This window comes from Bos indicus, chromosome 4 (genome assembly GCF_029378745.1).
Source record: "Bos indicus isolate NIAB-ARS_2022 breed Sahiwal x Tharparkar chromosome 4, NIAB-ARS_B.indTharparkar_mat_pri_1.0, whole genome shotgun sequence".
Classification (NCBI taxonomy): domain Eukaryota; kingdom Metazoa; phylum Chordata; class Mammalia; order Artiodactyla; family Bovidae; genus Bos; species Bos indicus.
Genome location: NC_091763.1, coordinates 99,811,085 through 99,830,871, shown reverse-complemented (window position 1 = coordinate 99,830,871; position 19,787 = coordinate 99,811,085). Strand labels below are relative to the sequence as shown.

Sequence of the window (19,787 nt, the reverse complement as noted above, 5' to 3'; positions counted from 1 at the left end):
CGTTTTTCAGGCTATGCCTTTAATCTGGCATTCAGAATAATACCCCTGGGAAAAACCAGCACTGGGGAAGGACTGTTTGTTGAATTCCTGATAATGCTGACCATTTTCGAGATAAAATTTCAAGAGACTGACCACGTGTTTGTTTTTTTAAAAAGTTTTTTTTTTTTAAACTAGTGAGCATGGCACCAGGCAAAGAAGTTTACAGAAAAGAAGTCCATATATAAAGAAAGAAATAGCAAAATATCTTCTGGTCATAATTTAGAAGGAAACTATAAAAAGGAGACAGTTTTCCCCAATTTGTCTCTTCCTCAGAAGAGTATAAGCACAGGCTCTCAGTTCCGTGATATCCTCAGCAGGCCTCGGATGCGTCTGACGAGAGCTTGTATGAAACTATAGCGAGATCGCACTTTTGAATACAATCCTTCAATGTCCAGAAGTTTCTTCTGTAGTGATTCTCCAAAAGCGCTGATAGCGTCAGCCAGAAGCTAGAGATAACACAGGTGACATTTCATGATCAAGAAGTCTCAAATATTCCTTTTATTCTTTGTCTTCCTATTTAAAATACCTTTGAATTTTTGTAATGTGATCCTTTCTCAGATGCCAAATTAACTCAACATTCACATTTTCCACCCTGAAGTTTATTGGTATAATAGTAACATTTTTCCTTCTTGTTTAAGTACATACAGTTTTAGAATTGCTTTGAATTGCAGTTAACTGTTGATATATGGAGTTTCCAGACCATAACGCCTATTAATTACTGAACTCTTAACTACTTTCTAGGCACTACCCTGGCATCTCACACATGAAGGCCTCATTTAATTCTGACAAAACACTTCAAGGTTGAATTATCATTTCCATTTCTGAGCTGAGGAAATGGAGGCTCAGAGGCTAAGAAAGTTGCTCTGAGTCACAGAGCCATTAGGTTGCTATCCCAGAATTCAAATCAGGTCTTTGCATGCAACTGTGAAAACTATTATCTTACTCACATACCAGGCTTTCCCTTTGTACTTGCAAAAAAAGAACAAGAGTATGAGCACAGAACGTTACCTGGTCTATATCATGCTGGCTCACTGTAGTTAGCCCACTTCTAAAATCCAGATTGCTTTCCGAAGCGAAGGAATCTAGAGATAAAAGACACAGTCAAACTAGGTTTGCAGCTGTGTCTCCTCCACAGAAGAGAAGAACCCAATGACAGTGAACCACAGTGTCTGTGACCAGCATGGGTCAAAGCTGAGGACTCTCTTTTAGCTTTCAGTAAATGGAAGCCCCTAGGAAGCATTTCGACGTTCCAAGACAGGGTTCTCAAGCTTTCCTTCTGGTTCCTGCCACTTAAGGGATCCAATACATGCTCATTAGTCACAAAAGATCCCTTTTAGCAATGAGCAGTGTGGCCAAGGCTGACCCATTTCCACTCCTCTGGACCAGAGGACTCTGGACCTGTGTCAGCCACGAGAGAAGCTGAGGAGCAACTGAAGACAGCCTCTAAGATGCTCTTGTGCTCTGCACAATTTCCCATGGACAGGAGGGAAATACAAAAACTAGCTATGCCAAGTAACTAAGTAGTTACCTAGTACATGCTTTGTAACCAGAACAGTCAAAAGTCGGTTGAGTATAACTAGATTTTCAAGGTGCTAAAATGTGTAGGCTCCGTGGTTCTGTAGTGAATCCGTGGTTCACTAATTTTCAGAATACAGTTTACCTTGTAGCCTTCTGCTTTTAAATAAGGACCTGGAGGCAAATAAGGAATCCTGAGAATCGGTGGGTGTGCAGTGTAACAAGTAGTACTCCAGATGGCGCCAGAGAATAAACAGGCAGGTCTCTATGATGACTACAGCGGAGAGGCCAGATTCAAGGAAAACAATCTCATCACATGACTTTACAAACCAGTTTCTGAGACTGCACCATTCAGTGATGTACCCACAGCTTCAGTCTAACAAGCTGGTTGTAAGGTCTCTCCAGAAAGCAGCAAGCTGTGCTGAGAGGAAGGAGATTAGGCCCTGGGGTGCAGTGCTAGCAGAGCCTTCAGTGTCCTTATCTCCTGTCTAGACACGAAGTATCTGCATATATTATGAGTATTACTAGTTATTCTAAAGAGTAAGAAAAATTTTTCCATTTAGAAATATGTCAGGCATTTAACTAGAAAACAATAATAGTAATTATGTCCCTTTCCATTTGGTTCTGATACCCAAATAATGTGAGAATAAGAGTTCCTACATTTGAAGATTCCCTTAGAGGTCACCCTTCAAGCACCCTGCAGTCTCGATGACTGCATTAAGGATACAAGAACAAAGGGAAAGCAGTTTAGCTCGATTGTTGATCAGCTTCACCAAACGCCGTCTTGCTAGAACATATTTCTGGGCAGTGGAGATTTTATCAACACCAGCAGGCATCACTGACTGACACAACTTAAAAAAAAAAAATCAAACACAGTATTAAGAATGACACATATTGTAAAAAAAATTTAATGAAAATCTATTATAAGCAGTCATTTGTGATAAGTACTGTGAAAAACATTCAAGTGGATTTAAACATCCTTGACAAGAGTTTAGCATCTAGTTAGGAAGCTAGTAATTTAAAAAACAAGAGCCAAAGAAGCAGTTGAATTCATAAATGAATGTTCATCTGTGGCTTTTTGAAAAAGTCCAGTCCCTCAAATAGATGTTTCCAATCTGTTGATGGGCCAACCAACCCTGAATTTCCTGTCAAATTAAAACAAAACGAAACAGTGCATTTTCAGGCAGTAAATGCCACACTGCCGTGGAGAATATCTGTAACAGCCGTCAGGTATCTTCTGAAGAAACTACAAATGAGACTTGTAGAGTGTAACAAATGTACGATCATAAGCCAGAAACTCCCCTGGTCCCTCTCCCATCTGGCATACCTGCAAGCACAACAGGTCAATTTAACTGCAGACCCTGGGTGTGGCGCCAGGCGTGCTGCGGGGGTCTGGGGAAGTGCCACGTGCTCTACTGTGACACTGTAGCTCCTGCGAGTGCCAGCGTCACCCGTAAGCCACACACGAAGGGGAAGGGCTGCTGGAGGTAAACCACTCAACTTCGGAGATCACCTGAGCCCACTCAGTAACACCTGCCCCCACCTGTACTTGCTGGTTGTGTGGCTCTGAGTAAACCCTCTCTCAGTGCCTCAGTTTCCTCATCTCAGAAAGAGGAGGAGCAACAATATCTGCCTCATGTATTCAGGTGGCACGTAGAGCTCAGGGCTGGGCACATCATGAACTCTGATGTTCCCTAGAGTTATCAGAAGGATACAACGAGGGAGTGGGCTCTGACTAGTCCAGAGGGCGACATGCTATAATTTGGAAAAGCTGGTGTGAGCCAGGAATGGCAAAGTGGATCAATAACCAGGCTGCCACACAGGCCGCCAGGAGGCCTCAGTACTGGCCGCAGGGTGTTCTACAGTTCAGCTGTGCCAAGTGGAAAGAAGGTGGGCTGCTTAGGGCGCAAGCTCAGTAACGCAGCCTCTGCAGTTACAGCAAGTGCCAGGGAATGGTTCTGGGTCATTGAGAGAAGGGGTCAAGTCTGACAGGCCATTCCATTTGTCTGAAAAATTCACTTAACAGATACTGAAGTTGTGGGAGGGACAGAGACATCTTACCTAAGGAGATCACTTCTAACTGAAAAAGCATCTGCAATAGAAACCTAAGTTTCTCAGCACAGATGTTTATAGTATAAATTACCAAACTCTTTATTCAAAGGCCAACTGCCTTTCTACTGAGAAAAGCAGGTGGTTTTCTTGAACAGGTGCAACTTTCGGTCACTCAGTCAAGTTTCTACACTTATGAAGTGTGGTACTTAGGTGAGGGACTCTTCTTCAAGCCACCACAGAAGAGTCATTGGAGTTCCTTTTGTCTCACTGTATGCATCATCTTATCAGTCTGACACTGGTCCCCTGCCTTATCAGGTAAAGCACTGGTTTCTCAGACGTCTCCATTGCCCATTATTAAGATTCATACCTCTTTTATCTCATCTGGGGGAAGCTGCTCGACGTTCTGTAGCTTGTTGACACTCCGTCGATGACTGTCGTAATAGCTGAAGAAATCACTAGCGCTCTGTCTCAGCAGGTAAACGATAATGCCCAAACCAGGCAGGTGCCAGTATGGAACCACTGGCACTTGGGTATCTAATGGAGTTGATAAGAAAAAAAAACCAATGTTCTACCTACAGCCATTTTATATGAATTTCAAATGACCTGTTTTTTTAAAAAAAGGAAAGCCCAGGAATTTAAAGGCATGTAAACTATTATTAAAAACAATCCAGGACTACTTTTAAACACCACTAACAGCTCAAAGGTGTGGTTAAGAGCTACTGTAATGAGGTAGGTACATAAGGCTAGAGCCTTGAGACAATAAGTAAGTCTGGCTGATGGACACTGAGAAAGCTTACCCTTTACTGGGTGAAGACCTCTTTGAGAACTCTATGGAAGCTATATGCCTATACACCCATCTCTCTACCAGCCCACCACCCCGTATGCACAGATACAGCTTACAGTTTCCTGACCCCAGGTGAGTAAGTCCTGCTTCACCCTATGGCTTTACTTATATGAATTCATTTCCAGTCTGCATCTTTCTGGTTGCTGAGTTCCCAGCTCAAAATCATTCTTCCAAACAGACAAGTAGAATACTAACTCATAGCTAAAAAACAGATAACAGAATTTTTAAAGTTTAATTCTTCCACCACAATAGTTCCATTTGGCTAGCAAAACAAAACGATCTGCCTTTTACGTGACCACTTTCTGAAGAAGGTGGAAAGGAACAATGTGATGCTGGAAAAACTGTCTGTAGAGGGAAGAGAAGCTAGAGAGCAGTAGCGTTATTCTAGACATGGTCTGTGTGGTACAAATAAAGCAATTTCCTCTTGCAACGAAGGGATTTCTTTGAGAAACACCTTAGTAATTTCAAGTTTAATTTGAGACAAACTTTGTTTAATGGCCCCAACTGCCATGAATACTGAGGGAGAGATCTATACGTGCTTCCTTCACTGCCATCTCCCTGAACTTTGCTCCAAAGTCGGATCTCACAGACCTTCACATGGAGGGAAAAAGAAGAGTCCTCTGTCAACGGATTTTGCCTAGACTCATCTGATTTGCCAGGTCTCCTTTCCCAGTCTTCAGTGAGGATGTGACAATCTTTATGACACAGGTCATCACAGAAAGCCTTCTCCTAGTGAAATTAGGTATGCTGGTCCCCGGATAACATTTGTGAGACCTCGACTTGATAGGAAACTATCCACAAATACGATGGTCTAATGCTGAGCGTATTTCAAATTTCTTCAGGAATTCTTATACAATAATTTGCTCCAGTCTAGAAAATATTCAGAGGCACCAGACTTAGACATCAGATGAGGATGGCTCATGAGATATTTAATTACAGAAATAGATTCTGCGGGAAAGAGAATGAGGTCAAGGAAATAGAAGTGCTACAGGAAAGGGTTCCTTGATCACAAGGAACAGTAAATATACTAGAGGATAACAACAATACAAGAGCAATAATAAAAATAATAATAGCTAACACTGACGTGCTGTCAGGCACTGTTCTAAAGCACTTTATACTTATTAACACATTTAATCCTTACAATAATACACTAGAGGAGACCTTGTTATTACTTCTACTTTATAGACAAAGAAACTGAGTCACAAAGAGCTAGGTCATTTTTCTTAAGTCACCTGTAGAACTGGGATTCAAATCCAGGCAGTTCATCATCAGGCTGTGCTCTTAACCCTAGGTTAACCACTAGGTTAAACTGTATCTCTGTAACTATTCTAGAACCTACTGAATATCTACCCATTTATATGCTTAGAATTGGCAGAAAAGAATATGCTTATTAGTCCTTAAAAAAATCTGAAGAAAAATAAATCCAAATTTATGTGGTCAATTGATTTCTGACAAAATGTATCAAAGTAATCAAACAAAAAGATAAATCTTTTCAGCAAATGGTACTAGATCTGGACACAGGCTCATCACTAGTCATCAAGGAAATGCAAATTAAAACCATAATGAGATATCACAACACACCATGTCCAACAGCTGAAACTTAAAAAGACCAACAAACCAAGCACTGGCAAGGATGTGGATCAACCAGAACTCTTTACATGGCTGGTGGAAATACAAAATTATTCTCATTCTGTAAAACAGAATGGCAGCATCTTACTTAGTTAAACGTATCACACAAGCCAGCAATTGCATTCCTAGGCATCTGATCAAGGGGTATGAAAACATATGTCCACATTAAGATCTATATCCAAATATTCATAGCAGCATTATTCACAACAGTGAAACATCTGGAAATAACCCAAATGTCTATCAACTAGTGGATAGATAAATGCATATGGAATACCAGCCAGAAATAAAAAGAACAAAATAGTAATACACACACATGAGTGGATTTCAAAAACACTGAGCTAAATGAAAGATGTCAAAACACAAAAAAGACTACATGTTGTATGATTCTATTTATATGAAATTCTGGAAAAGGCAAAATAATAGACACCTTGACCAAAGGGTCAAAGGAAACAATCAAATGCAAAGGGACAAGAAGAAACGTCAAAGGATGAGGGAATTATTCTATATTTTAGCTGTGGTAGTAGTTCCATACTGTATAAAATTACAAAAATTACTCAAACAGTCCACCTAAGATGGGTGAACTCTGTTGTATTTAAATAATACTTCAATAAAATTCTCTTAATTCCATTACCTAGGACATTTATAACAGAGTAAGACAAACCCTAAAATGATTCTCAGAAATCTCAGATAGAATGTTTCTTGAAATTACCACCAGTCCATCACAATACAACCACCAAGATCCAAAAGGGCTTTTGGCCTTTGAGTGTCCCATGGAAAACGGCTTTAACCAATCCATAATCCTGCCTTAGACTCCTAACCTTCCCTACTGGGTCATTTGGAAATCACAGGCTACATGAGCCTACTAAGTATCTAAATTTTACTGTGCTATGGTATGGCACATACCATACATTGGTATCATACAAAATCCAATTGAGATACTAAAAATTCAGTTTAACATGATTTAACATATAAACTATCTGCAATATTTTCACACTTCTCACCTAGCTAGCTTAGTCTCCAATCCCAGACTCTATGGGGTCTCACACACTATATAAAACTATCCTCTCCCCACATGGCTCTTCCAGATTCATTCTCAGAAAATCTTAAATTTCTCTATTCTTTCAAGCTCTCCAGCTGTATCCACAGGTCTGACAACAGTAACTCCTTATAACTTCTTCTTAAAGAAGTCGATTTAAAAATTCCCCATTCATTACTGGTTAAAAAAAAAAAAAAAAGGTGCACCTTACTGGAGCCAACTAGAGGTTCTCATAATCCTAGCAACTTAATTCCTCAAATACAGAAAGAAAGAAGCAGCTCACCTTGGCGGGGCCCATCTCTGTTAATGGTTTCCGAAAGGCTAGGGGTGAACAGACACACAGCATGCTGGAAGGTAGGGGAACTCTGTAACATGAGTGATTGGCAATATTCCATGACATTGGCACAAATCTACAAAGCGAGAACAGCAGTAACAAAAATATCAGCTCCCCAAATGCCTCATCTCATGGAAATCCAGATGTGAAGGAGAAAAAAATTAAGATCAATTTGTAAAATTACAACAAAGTTACAAATCAATTTAAAAATTATCCACATGTACTGTTTTTCTCAAATATTTCCAGAAACGTTAAAACCTTAAAGAATAGTTACATAACTGTCACTCCTCTTACCTGCTGCATAGCCAGTTCGATCTCATCTTTCCTGCTCACTCTATCTCCCTCCACATTATCATCTTGAAATTTAAACTGACGCAGTTTGTCGGAGCCACCAAAGCGACTTAGTAGTCCTAAGCACTGGCGCTGAGGAAGGAAAAGACAAAAAATGAACAAAAGTTCACATCTCGCTGGATATGTTTAAAGTCAGTGACCTTTCTTGAGGGAGATAAAGAAAAAGCTCAGCTCAGTGGAGAGTTAAATCCTCCTTAATGTTTCTGATTTCTGATTTCCAACTATGTCAACTATAAGTTAATAATACTAAAATTCATCTTTTTGCAAATGTATTTACTTGGCAGACAACTCATTAAAAGAATATTATTTTTTTTTAGCAGTTAACACTCACTAAAGTCTAAGTGTTTGCCCCCAATTTTTTGTATCATACCAAATAATTCCTTAGTAGACACCCATTAAATAAACACCAATCAATAAACACTGAGAAGCAAAATGAGATGGTGAACAGAAGCAGATCCGTGATCATTTTGTCTACTAAGGCTCAAATTTAAAGGCTCTGACTCCTGTGGCTTCTTCTGGAGATGTCATCAAGGAGTTGGGAACACAGAGGTGACCTTGGCAGATAAAATACAAAGGTCATTTGTTTGACATGTTGGTACTTTTCACCTGAGAATACAATCGTTCCTACAGTTCTCAGCAGGAAAGGACAAGCTTTGCAAAACTGCAATATGTCCAAAATCAGAGAAGTGGGTTCCAATTGCAGGCACATGACTTTTTGCTATTTGTCCTGGGACTAGTTACTTAACTTCTTCAAGCCTCTGTGCTCACATTTCTAGAGTGATAATAGCAATTTTCACCTTGGAAGTTATTGTTTGGATTACCCGAGACACTGAATTATATTTAAAGTGCTTAGTATAGTGTTCTGCGCACAGGATGTGCTCAGTCGCTCAGTCGTGTCTGACTCTTATGACCCCATGGACTGTAGCCCACCAGGATCCCCTGTCCATGGGATTCTCCAGGCAAGAATACTGGAGTGGGTTGCCATTCCTTCTCCACCGCACATACTAAGTGCACAATAAAAATGTGTTTAAACACTGGTATTACATATACACACACACCTATATACACATATATACCTACATGTTATATAATATCTACTTTAAACTCATGTTGGAGTAAGTTTGGATAAGGCAAAACAGACTAAGGAAACTGTAATATAAATTTATTTTGTCAAAACAGCTGTATCTATTTTGACAACTTACAACTGGCTGTTTGCTATGCTGACAGATAAAACAGATGCAGCAACACATTTCCAGAGGCCACCTTATGAAAGATGCATCAAAAATATTTTTTCATCCCCACCAATTAAAAACATTAGAAGACTGAGGAAAAAAAAAAAAAACCAGAGTATTTTGGTCTGGTTACAGACAACACAAGCCCTTCTGGAGTGCTATCTGACAGTGACTCAAAATGTACTACTTACAGACCCTGGGTCCCAGAGATAACAGTAATATTACATAAAAATGTATACACTAAAAAGCTGATGGCAGCATTTTTCTTTTGGAAACTTGAAAAACAGTTCATGAAAAGAGGACTGGTTATGACAATTACTGTATAAAAACAATGGAATATAAATTCTACTATATAAATATAATTCTTCTGAGGCCCCCAAAAGTGAAGATGTCTAGATCAAAGCAGGCCAGGAGGCTCCCAGAAGGACTGTGATAAAATACTGAATTAATAAGCTATCTACTATGTTTGAATATATTGAAAGGAGATTACACAACTGGAAGAGAGTTTGAGAATAAATCAGAAGTACAAAAACCAAGCAAATAAAAAAAAACAACATTTACTCACTCTAAGGAAAACATAATGTTTAGAAAAGTAACACATGGTCCATCCATGGCTTATTTATAAATGACATTTACACAGTAATAACAATATAACACTAAATGTTAATCTAATCAAAATTATGATATGATTTGTTGAGTTGGGGGTGGGGGCATGTTATAAGAGATACACATATCATATGGAAGAATAGGAGTAAAGAGATCAAAATTCTTATCCTCTTTGATGGAAGGTTGATAGATGATTCTTAAAATTGGAAAATTAAATAGTAGCAACATAAGCAAATTATTTAGAGATATGAAAGATTCAATTAAAACCATTGCTGGGTTTACCCAAATTAAGGAAGCTATAAAAGGATCAGAGAGGATTGTTGTATTTTATTATAAGTTTTACTACTGCTCTTTAAAGATGTAAGAATCAAAAATTTTTTTAATTTAGAAAATAAAAAAGAAGTAAAGAATCAGCTACCTGGAATCTTCCAATATGTCCCTGTAGCTCCATTAGTGATCCTTCATTTACATCAACATCAAGTTCACTTAGTATACCTATAAAATTTAGAATGTTTTTAAATGTAGTTTTGTAATTGACAAAATATAGACATTAAAAAACTAGGAAGAGTAGTTTTACTCTTTCACATTCTTTAATGCATGAATAGACACAGACTCTGCCATGAAGGAGGTTTGAGAAATACCTTACAACTTTACAGATTGTTAAGTGTACCACCACACGTTCAGTCATATGCAAAATAAATCTAGATTGGATCAGTGATTCAAAAGTGCATTTTAAAAAGTCTTTTGAAAAAAACCTATTTTTTATTTATAAATATAAAACAAAATTTTCTAAACTCCACAGTTAATTACTTTCTCATGAAACAGTTCAGAATATACAAAACACTAAGAATGAAATGCATTCCTTTTTTTTTTTTAATTCTTCTATGCATCATTTGATTTTTTTCCTTTTCCCTTAAGCAAAGTATAACTTACACATACAGAAAAAAGCTTCCATTCAATTTTTCAGTTTGGGCCCACTACAAAATCCCTAAATTAAGCTGATCAACCTTTTATAGTACCATGGATTTCCTTTATTTCTACTGAGCCCTCCAAGTAAACCCATGGGCCATTATTCCCATTGGTTTATTTCTTTGTTCCATTACTGCAGCCATACAGAGAACCCAGGTGACCCTGTCCTAGCCACCCTAACTTTCTATGTGTTTTCACAATCCTTTTAACCCATTTCTTACTTCCAAGCATACGCTTCATAGCACATAACCCAGAACCTTATCCTTTGTTCCTCGTAATGACAAGCTCTCCTTTTTAGATTTCCAAGCCCGTCACAGACCTACAGAGGACACTCGCATATCTGGCAGGTGCTGTCACGTTACCTCACCTGCACTCCACTGCTCCACCAGATCCAGTCCCTTCCCATCCTCCACCTCCACTTGGAGTCTGCTCCCAAATCACTATATTTAATTATTTTCTAACATTACTCTGCCATAGAGGATTTTTCCTCACTATTTGAAAATGTGTTCAGGTCTCCCTTGTATGCCAAAACAAAGCAAAATCAAGCAAAAACCTCATTAATATCAAATTCTTGAAATATTTTTTCTACATTTGCTGCTTCTGATTCTTATGCCATCCTTTTCCATTTTAACCTCTTGAGAGTCAGAGTTTGCACTTAACACTTTGGCTTTTTCCTGTTTCTCCTTAACCTTTCTTATCTTTTCAACCTGCCTTGCTCTTCCCCAGTTCTTTCATTCCTCCTGCTGACTCTATTTAAAGACAAGCAATTTTTAGATTCTTTTTTTTTTTTACTGCACCACGCGGTGCGCAGAACTTCCCCAACCAGGGATCAAACCCGTGTCTCTGCAGTGGAAACACAGTTTTAACCCCTGGACCACTGGGGAAGTCCAATTCTCAGATTCTTAAGACTTCTGCTACAAAGCATCTCAGTACTGTGGACCATATGTATCCCCTCAACTCTAAAACACTTTACAGAATATCCATGGGTCACAGATAAAAAATTAACCTCCTAAGTACTTGAGAAGGTACAACGTATCTGGTACTGGGCTAGCATTTTAAACAAAAACATAGGATGAAATTGTAGGATAATACAAAACCATGCATGTAGCCAAGGGCTGAACTGGGAGTAGGGTAACAGGAACATAAATTCTTTTCAAAAATGATTTCAAAACATTAGGAGGTACTTGGCATTATCTTTTAAAATTATTTTAAAGAGTATATACCAAGTCTACCAGCTCAAATATACAAAAATGTATATGTAAATACATACATACAAAGTTATTAAATGCCACACTATTTGAAAATTTTAAAAAGACTGGAAACAGTCAACATGTCATAGAGGTTTGGATAAATACCTCAGAACTGGAAAACTATTCTGCCAATTAAGGAATGAGGTGGGAACTATATATGCTGATGAAAAAAGTTCACCAAGACATAATGGGCACAGGGGGCGAGTTATAGAGCAGTGTGTCTAGTATGATTTCATTTTGTAGGGAGGAAAAAATTTTTACACCACATACAGAGAAACCACCACAAAAATAAAGTATAAATTGATAATCGGTTCTTTTCAGGAAACAGGGATTGCTATGTCAGAGTGCTTTTACTCTATTTTATTTGTTTGAATTTATCATGAGCATGTTAAAATACGTTGAGCTTTTCTGAATGTAATTTTAATATGGTGACAGGGTCAAATGGGCTTTTCTGAATGTAATTTTAATATGGTGACAGGGTCAAATGGGCTTTTCTGAATGTAATTTTAATATGGTGACAGGGTCAAATGCAAAATTCAGAATGTTTCAAGTATTTTTAAAAAGCAATGAAAGGAAATTCATCAAAAAAATCACCTTGCCAGAGTATCTGATAAAAGGCTCATGGCTTCTGGATTAAGATGGCAGAATGAAGTAGAATCACAGAATGTCCCTTCTACAACCAACCTACGAATAAATGAAATTCACCAAAAAAAGGAAAGGCGCCACCATATACCACAAATACTGAAGAATGGTGGTGGTTAAGGGAAAAAAAAAGATTGAAAAAATTCCAGGGGAATAAGTAACATGATTCATCGCATGACCCTCATCCCAGCCCTCAGAAGCAGTACGGAGGAAAGAGGGTAAGCCAACAAACTCTTGCAATTTACAAAGAAGCATATTAGACTGATGATGTAAATTAAGTAATCAGGAGAAATCCAAGTAAAAGCCATTAGGAAGAGAACCACTATACAGCACTATGGGACCACAGTAAAGGCAAGTAGGCTGGCCTGTCTTGGCATCATTCAAGGCCACCGGAATGAACTGGGGAAATGACCATAATAAGCACACAGGACTAAAACACGACAAGGTGAGGTAGAGTTGACCCTGGGATCTCCTCAGAATGAGCACAGGCTCTGAGTACCTTAATAAACACTGCACTCAACCCTGCCAAACTCTTCCGCCCAACATAAAGGGTTCAGGCACAGAGGAATGTCCAGAGAGGAAAAAATCTTGGGGTCATTGCGGCAGAATCAGGGGTTGGCCTCAGACTTCTCCACAGCAACGTAAAAATGGAGGCAGAATAGCTGAGTAGTTAAGCACAAAGGCTCAGAAGCCACGGCTCCTGGAAAGCCCTACAGCATTATCCGTGTGACTTGGGACAAGCGAACCTCTCTGTGCCTCAGTTTCCGGACCTGTAAAAGCTGGATAATAAAGGTTCTAACTCTCAAGACCGTTGTGATGATTATATCAATTAACATGCTAAGTGTCTAAAACACTACCCAGCATATAAATGCTTAAAAATGAGTTATTGTCATTAATATTAGGCCATGCTGTCATTCAAGAATAAGGCAATCTTCAGATGCTCATAAATATTAAAGAATTCAAGGAATATTATATATTTTTTCTTGGGGAAGAGGACCTCAATACAAGTTAAAAATTCCAAGAGATAAATCAAAAGAAAGAACTCAGAAATGGTGAAGTTGTAAGAGGAAAAAAAAAACAACTGGTGCATTTCTATGAATCCAGTTAAATATACAAGTAAAATTAAATAGCTGAAGGTATTATGGTTCCAGAACTGAATGAAAATTATATTTACTTCACAAAGTAAAAATATAAATAAACATAACGTGAGGGGGGAAGAAGCATAAAATAACTCACACTTAATCTTTCACATGGAGTTAGTTGATTCTGTCTAAAATTCATACGTAGTAAAACAAATTTTTTTAATGACCAAATTATCTTACTGAGTTATCATAATCTTTTCTTAATCATAGCGATCTTTTAAGAACTAACATCTCTTGTAGGAACTAACATCTCTTGTACACCTGTATTAAAGGAAAGTCTGTCTAGAATTCATCAATGTCTTCAGTTTCTCTTCAACTAGTTTTTCATCTGTAAAGTTTATGTAAAATTAAATAGCTGCTTTCTAAAACTGCATGCAAAAGGCATCCCATTTTCATATATTATCTCTATATGTCTGTTTCTTTCCACCATGCCCCCTCACCCACCAATACACACATACACATCGGACACTGGCTAAAAAGCTACTTACTGAAAGTTAACATTTGGCAATTTCTAGATAATGGGATTTGAGCGTTAATTACTTTAACTTTCTGAATTTTTTATACTGACCATAAACCATTTTTACAAACATATGACTTCACAAAAGGTAGTTAACCTTGTTAGTTCCAATCTCAAATAAGTCATATATAGCTGCAAAGTAATAACAACCTCATTCTACTAAGTGTATGTCTATAAAGCCATTGTTTAAAAATTCAACATAATCAACTCACCAGGAAGTGCTGCTTTACTTATGATTCCCGTCAGCAGAGCCAATTCCTGCAAAGACCCTGCACTAATGTCCTGACAGCGCAGAATTGCTTGTATGGTATCTGAATGAGAGATGAGAAACTGCAACACCTACCAAAGAAAAAGAGAGGGAAAGGAAAAAACAGAGGTGGAAGAGTAGAAAGGTATATTATAAATTTATATCCATCGGTTTAATAACACTGACGCAATAATTTAATGTAATGAAGAATATTAGATAAACAGTTGTCCTTTGTATTTACATAGTTTATTTCTTCAAGAAGCCAACATTCGTAAGAAAGCTCAAGATAAGGATTATTTCCAAGTTTAGAAATTTAATACACTTAAGAGCTATTGCAGAAGAGTATAAAATAAATTGGAATGACTGCATAAAAACCATTATCTGACCCGTACTTTATTTTAAAATTTTTGTCTAAATGGATCTAGAACATGAATTTAAAATCAATGTGTATAAAAACGACTTTCTGAATTCAAGCTGGCTCTATGAAAGTCTGACTAGTGTGATACGGGAACAATCACATAAAAGCTTTTGTCTAACTCTCCTTTTGATATGGTGAAAATAAAGGCGATACAAACCTTGACCTCCAAACTCTGCCCTTCCAGCTTAGCGTTTAACAGTGTCCCATAACAGAGGACTCTACTCTTTTTCACACCCAAACATCTTCTCAACTAGATTACAGATGCCTCAAAGGCAGGGACTACACCACAACAGGTTGAACATTTGAATCTCTCAGGAATTGTGCCCCTTTATTTTTTCAATATAGATTCCTGGCCTCAGCCCATCATTGCTGGACATGCAACTCAGTAATCTGTATTTTTTAAAGAAGCTATTCGGGTAATTATGCTATGCTCAGGTTAAGTCTGGTCTTATTTCACATCTACTAAAAAATATTAATCTCAATAAAGTAGAAGGCAGAGTCTTTGCATGTTAAAGAACTAACTCAAAGGCCACATATGAAAGGGATAGAATGTCACCAAGACCAATGCTGTATAAAATCAGGTGCCGCACTAGAAACAGCAGCATTCTATCTTGGTGAGGCAAGCCTCAAGACTGATGGCAGGGAAAGCAGATAAAATCACCATAAATTATTAGGACACAGTTTCTGAGAGTATCATAAGAACAGAGCAATATAATAAAAAATGGCAGATTCATGAATGATAAGCCTAATTAACTAGCGAAAGGCTAAATTGTATATTGCATTATTAAAGAAATAAAGAAACATATTTTTGAAGATTTCCCTGGAAAGCACTGAAAATAATATCACAACTAAATGTAGCGATACCATCTATCTTTTGTATTTTCTCTAAGGCCTAATAAAGTGTACAGCATTCACTAATAAATACGCGGTTAAATTACATTTTAGAAATCAGTTTATTTCTATCACAGTAACTGCTTCCTTCTATAAAACAACTGATTTAGATCCCTTGCTTCCCATCTCACTATTCTATTAATTAGCTGAAGTTCAGAGCAAAGTACATGGGCCTAAGGAAATCTATGTGAGCTGTCCATCTTCTGCATTTGTAAAATAAAGGTTTTGTACCTGATGATTTCTGCACTAAGGTTCCTCTTACCTGCCCTGCTGCCTGCAAGTGCTGAGCCATGCTGGACGTAAGGATGACCTGGCACAAGCGAAGGGCTGGAAGGAGAATCTGGCGGTATCGGTCTCCTGGAGTAGGGATGAACACTGGGGGGTCTCTCATGCCAAACACGCTTGATTCACACCCAGTCGACAAGGAGACAGCAACAGTCCAAGAGTTACGGCACATCCCAACAGTCCCTGACCACCCCCACGGCAAACAACCACAGGCGACTGATTAAGATGCGACGCTACTAACGAGGACTCTGTATCCCACATGTACAGTGAAGACAGTTATGTGAATCTTGAAAAAAATCTTAGTAAAGAAGACAAAATTCCCCAAACATACTTATCCTACTCTAAATGTTCCCGTAAGCCATAGAGAAACAGAAACAAAAGTTGCTTTCTCCAAATTTCCCTCATGTACACAAAGCCAAAAAGGAATCTACATTGTCTATTATATAAAATAAAACAAGATTTTAAAACCTAAAATGAGGTTGTAAAATAACTTAACCTTTAAGTTTAGGTCTCAGAACCACTGTATTAATAAACTATTTGCTTACTGTGAATATTTTATTTAAATTTTTGGACCAAATATAATGATTGCCTGTTGAGAAGGGAATGAAAGCAGAATATGGAAATAAAAAGAGATAACAGAAAGGCTTTCCAAAGATGGGCAATAATAACACATCATGAAGGGAGGAATATAAATAACTTAATCCCCTTCACCTAAGTTGAAAGTAAAAACTCGCATGTTTAAAACTTCAGAAAGTGATGTTAATTTTTCTCAAAGTAAAATATGTCTATAGCTAAACCTGAAAAACTCAAAACATGCAATTTGGCAATGGATCTTTTGAAGCAAATTATTAAAACTGAAATAATGTTATTTGATAGTAGGCAGGTAGGCTACATATAGGCTTAACAATGTCAGAGCCACGTAGACAAAAAAGAAAAACATCCACATTCAAACTCAACTGAGAAATCTGCTAGTTTGGAACTTAAAATAATTTCGTTTGAAGCTTTCAAATTAGCAAGCAGTTGGCAAAATGTTAAAATGAGAAAAACATAAAATATTACTCAAGTCATCAAGAAAAGAAAATCCACCACAAATTATAATTTCATTACAGGACTTTAAAAGACAGTATAATGGAAAATATGTACTTGCACTAAACAGAACAATCAAGTTTGGAAAAGTAACATCTACTAACAAAATGCTCTCCCATCTTCCTCTTATATCACTGCTCTAAAATAAAAAGCACTCGCCTCCCAGGCGGTGCTAGTGGTAAAGAAGCTGCCTGTCGGGAATGTAAGATACACATGTTCAATCCTTGGGTCAGGAATATCCCCTGGAGGAGTGCATGGAAACCCACTCCAGTATTCTTGCCTGGGGAATCCCATGGACAGAGGAGCCTGGGGGCTATAGCCTATGGGGTCACAAAGAGTCAGACACGACTGAGCACGCAGAAATGTCTCTACGCACTTTTACCCTGACTAGCAACTTTCATTTATTAGCATCAAATGGCAGGGGGGGTATGACCAAACAAAACCATCAAGATGAGAGTACTGCTCAAACAGAATTATAAAGGGCAAAATTATGTTTGAAAATCTTTTTCCTTAATAAACCTTTACTGGTAATTTAAAAAAAGCCAAATGATACAGACACTTACCCCTGTGGGTCCATTTCTGGGCGCATGTCATAGACTTGGCACTGTGCCAGCCTCACAATCACGCCAGACCTCAGCAGCTCTAAAGCACCCTGCTGAATCTTGGCCACTCTTGTGAGAAATGCCTAAGAAGTTACAGAACAAAATTCATCAGTACAGAGATCGCAGTCACGGGTCTCATTTAAAAACGAGGCTTTCTCATAGCACATTTCTTCTTTAAGTTGAAGTATAGTTGATTTACAATGTTGTTTTTATTTAATTCTTGGCCACACCCTGAGGCATGTGGGATCTTAGTTCCCCGCACCCCCTGCACTAGAAGGGAAACTCTTAACCACTGGACCACCCCACCATAGCACATTTCTAATCTGTAATCATTGGTGACTAGCTAGGAAGGGGCACATTATACCTCTATGGCTTCCCTCGTGGCTCAGCTAGTAAAGAATCTGCCTGCAATGCAGGAGACCTGGGTTCGATCCCTGGGTTGGGAAGATCCCCTGGAGAAGGGAAAGGCTACCCACTCCAGTATTCTGGCCTGGAGAATTCTATGGACTGTATAGTCCACGGGGTTACGAAGAGTTGAGCATGAACAAGCGACTTTCACTTTCACCACAGAATCTTCATGAGGAATAAACGGTACAGCATATCTGAAGTGCCACACAGGCCTTGCATGGGTTACGCATTCAAGTAAAATCATCACATGGGCTTATGCAGGGCAGGAAAGACTGTTTTGCTCACAGCTATATCTCTACTACCTCACGTAATACCTGGCATGTAACAGATATTTAACAAATAACTGTTGAATAAATGAAGGAGGGAGGGAAAACAGAATTAATGAAGAATCTAAGATTTTAGTGCTTCTCTTATTGTGACATTCATGGTATTTTTAAGCAGGAGGAAACAGAAATTAAAACAAGATTTGGAGGAAAGGAAATTAAATATATATACTAGAGTGAAAAATCCTGTGCTTAAAGTAGAGCCAGCACATCTACAGTGGAACTTCCTCAGGCAACCGGCACAGGCTGACTTTCTTCGGGAAGGTCATGCATGCTCACTCTCCTCCTCAGGGAGCACTGAGTGTCACACGGATCTGGCATCACCAGCAACAGGAGTGAGTGAGCAGCAGTCTCAGCACCCAGCCAGCCTTCATAGGACCGTTTCAGCTCAGCTCCGCACGCTCAGAAGATGCATTCCTAGCACATGTACCCAAATTTAAAACTCCTCAGAAATGATTATGGCAGGTATGATAAAAATATTAGAAACATAGGCCATGTTCATTTTCTTTAATATAGCTTTAACCTCAACAGGAAATGACCTGTTGATCTAACCTCAAGTGAACACAAAGCCTTACCATTTTGGATTCATAAGTATATAGGGCTTTTAAAAGGGGAGGCTGTGGAGTGAGTAAGCTCTGCAAAGTACGGTCATCTTCTACCAAGCTGTCCACAAGCACCTTCAGATAGCCACTGTTAGACAGATACAGGAGCCACTGCTGCTGCTTATCCACGGAGACAATTCGATCAAGGAGAGCCAGCGCCAGCATCTGAAGGAAGAATAAATCAAAGTCCAAAATGTGGAGATGGCTACCAAGTCAACAACAGTAACTCCTTTTACCTGGAAATGTTTAGAAGTTTTCTTAGAAGGAGAACTGTTGCATGCAATACAACTCTCTCCATTTTTTTTTTGAGAAGTTGAAAGCTATGTATCCAGAATCTTGATGTATTAAGAAAAGGAAAATGTTCAGGGTAAAGCTACATTTCTGAAACAAAACCTAACACATTAAAATAATAGCATTAAACATATTTTAACAGAATCTAAACATTACTTGTTGGAGGAAAGGAGGAAATTGATTTTTAAAAATAGCATTTTCCCCAATGAAGTGTTACATGCTCATTATAGAAAACACAGAAAACAAACAAACAAACAAAAAAATATATGGAAAATACACTAACTGATAAAGACCACTTTGGCCTATTTCTTCCCAGATACTATGTTTTTAACATAATTAAGAGCACACTACATGATTCAAATGCTATGTGATTTTCCACCAGTAGGAAATTATCTTCTCAATATATTATCACCAGTATGACATAATATTTTAAAGATACATAAATGTAAATACTTCTCAAAAAAGAAGAACAAGAT

The 19,787-nt window shown here is 38.2% G+C and overlaps 1 protein-coding gene across 2 annotated transcripts in view; it reads right to left on the bottom strand.

The window, feature by feature from the left end:
- Window positions 1-138: 138 nt before the first annotated feature.
- The window catches only part of NUP205 (nucleoporin 205), an 80,232-nt gene continuing 60,583 nt past the window's right edge, over window positions 139-19,787 (bottom strand). Inside the window, exons 32-43 of one of the 2 annotated variants that reach the window (XM_019959142.2) lie at window positions 18,994-19,185; window positions 17,649-17,770; window positions 15,977-16,115; window positions 14,371-14,497; window positions 10,057-10,133; window positions 7,744-7,872; window positions 7,399-7,525; window positions 3,974-4,140; window positions 2,282-2,405; window positions 1,700-1,828; window positions 1,048-1,121; window positions 139-485 (exon numbers count right to left, since the gene is read on the bottom strand). In XM_019959142.2, the coding sequence (XP_019814701.2) occupies window positions 333-485; window positions 1,048-1,121; window positions 1,700-1,828; window positions 2,282-2,405; window positions 3,974-4,140; window positions 7,399-7,525; window positions 7,744-7,872; window positions 10,057-10,133; window positions 14,371-14,497; window positions 15,977-16,115; window positions 17,649-17,770; window positions 18,994-19,185 (1,560 nt within the window). In that variant the 3' untranslated portion in view covers window positions 139-332. Of the gene's footprint in view, window positions 486-1,047; window positions 1,122-1,699; window positions 1,829-2,281; window positions 2,406-3,973; window positions 4,141-5,041; window positions 5,321-7,398; window positions 7,526-7,743; window positions 7,873-10,056; window positions 10,134-14,370; window positions 14,498-15,976; window positions 16,116-17,648; window positions 17,771-18,993; window positions 19,186-19,787 lie in introns of those variants that run through there. The other variant, XR_011566319.1, reaches the window with a different exon arrangement.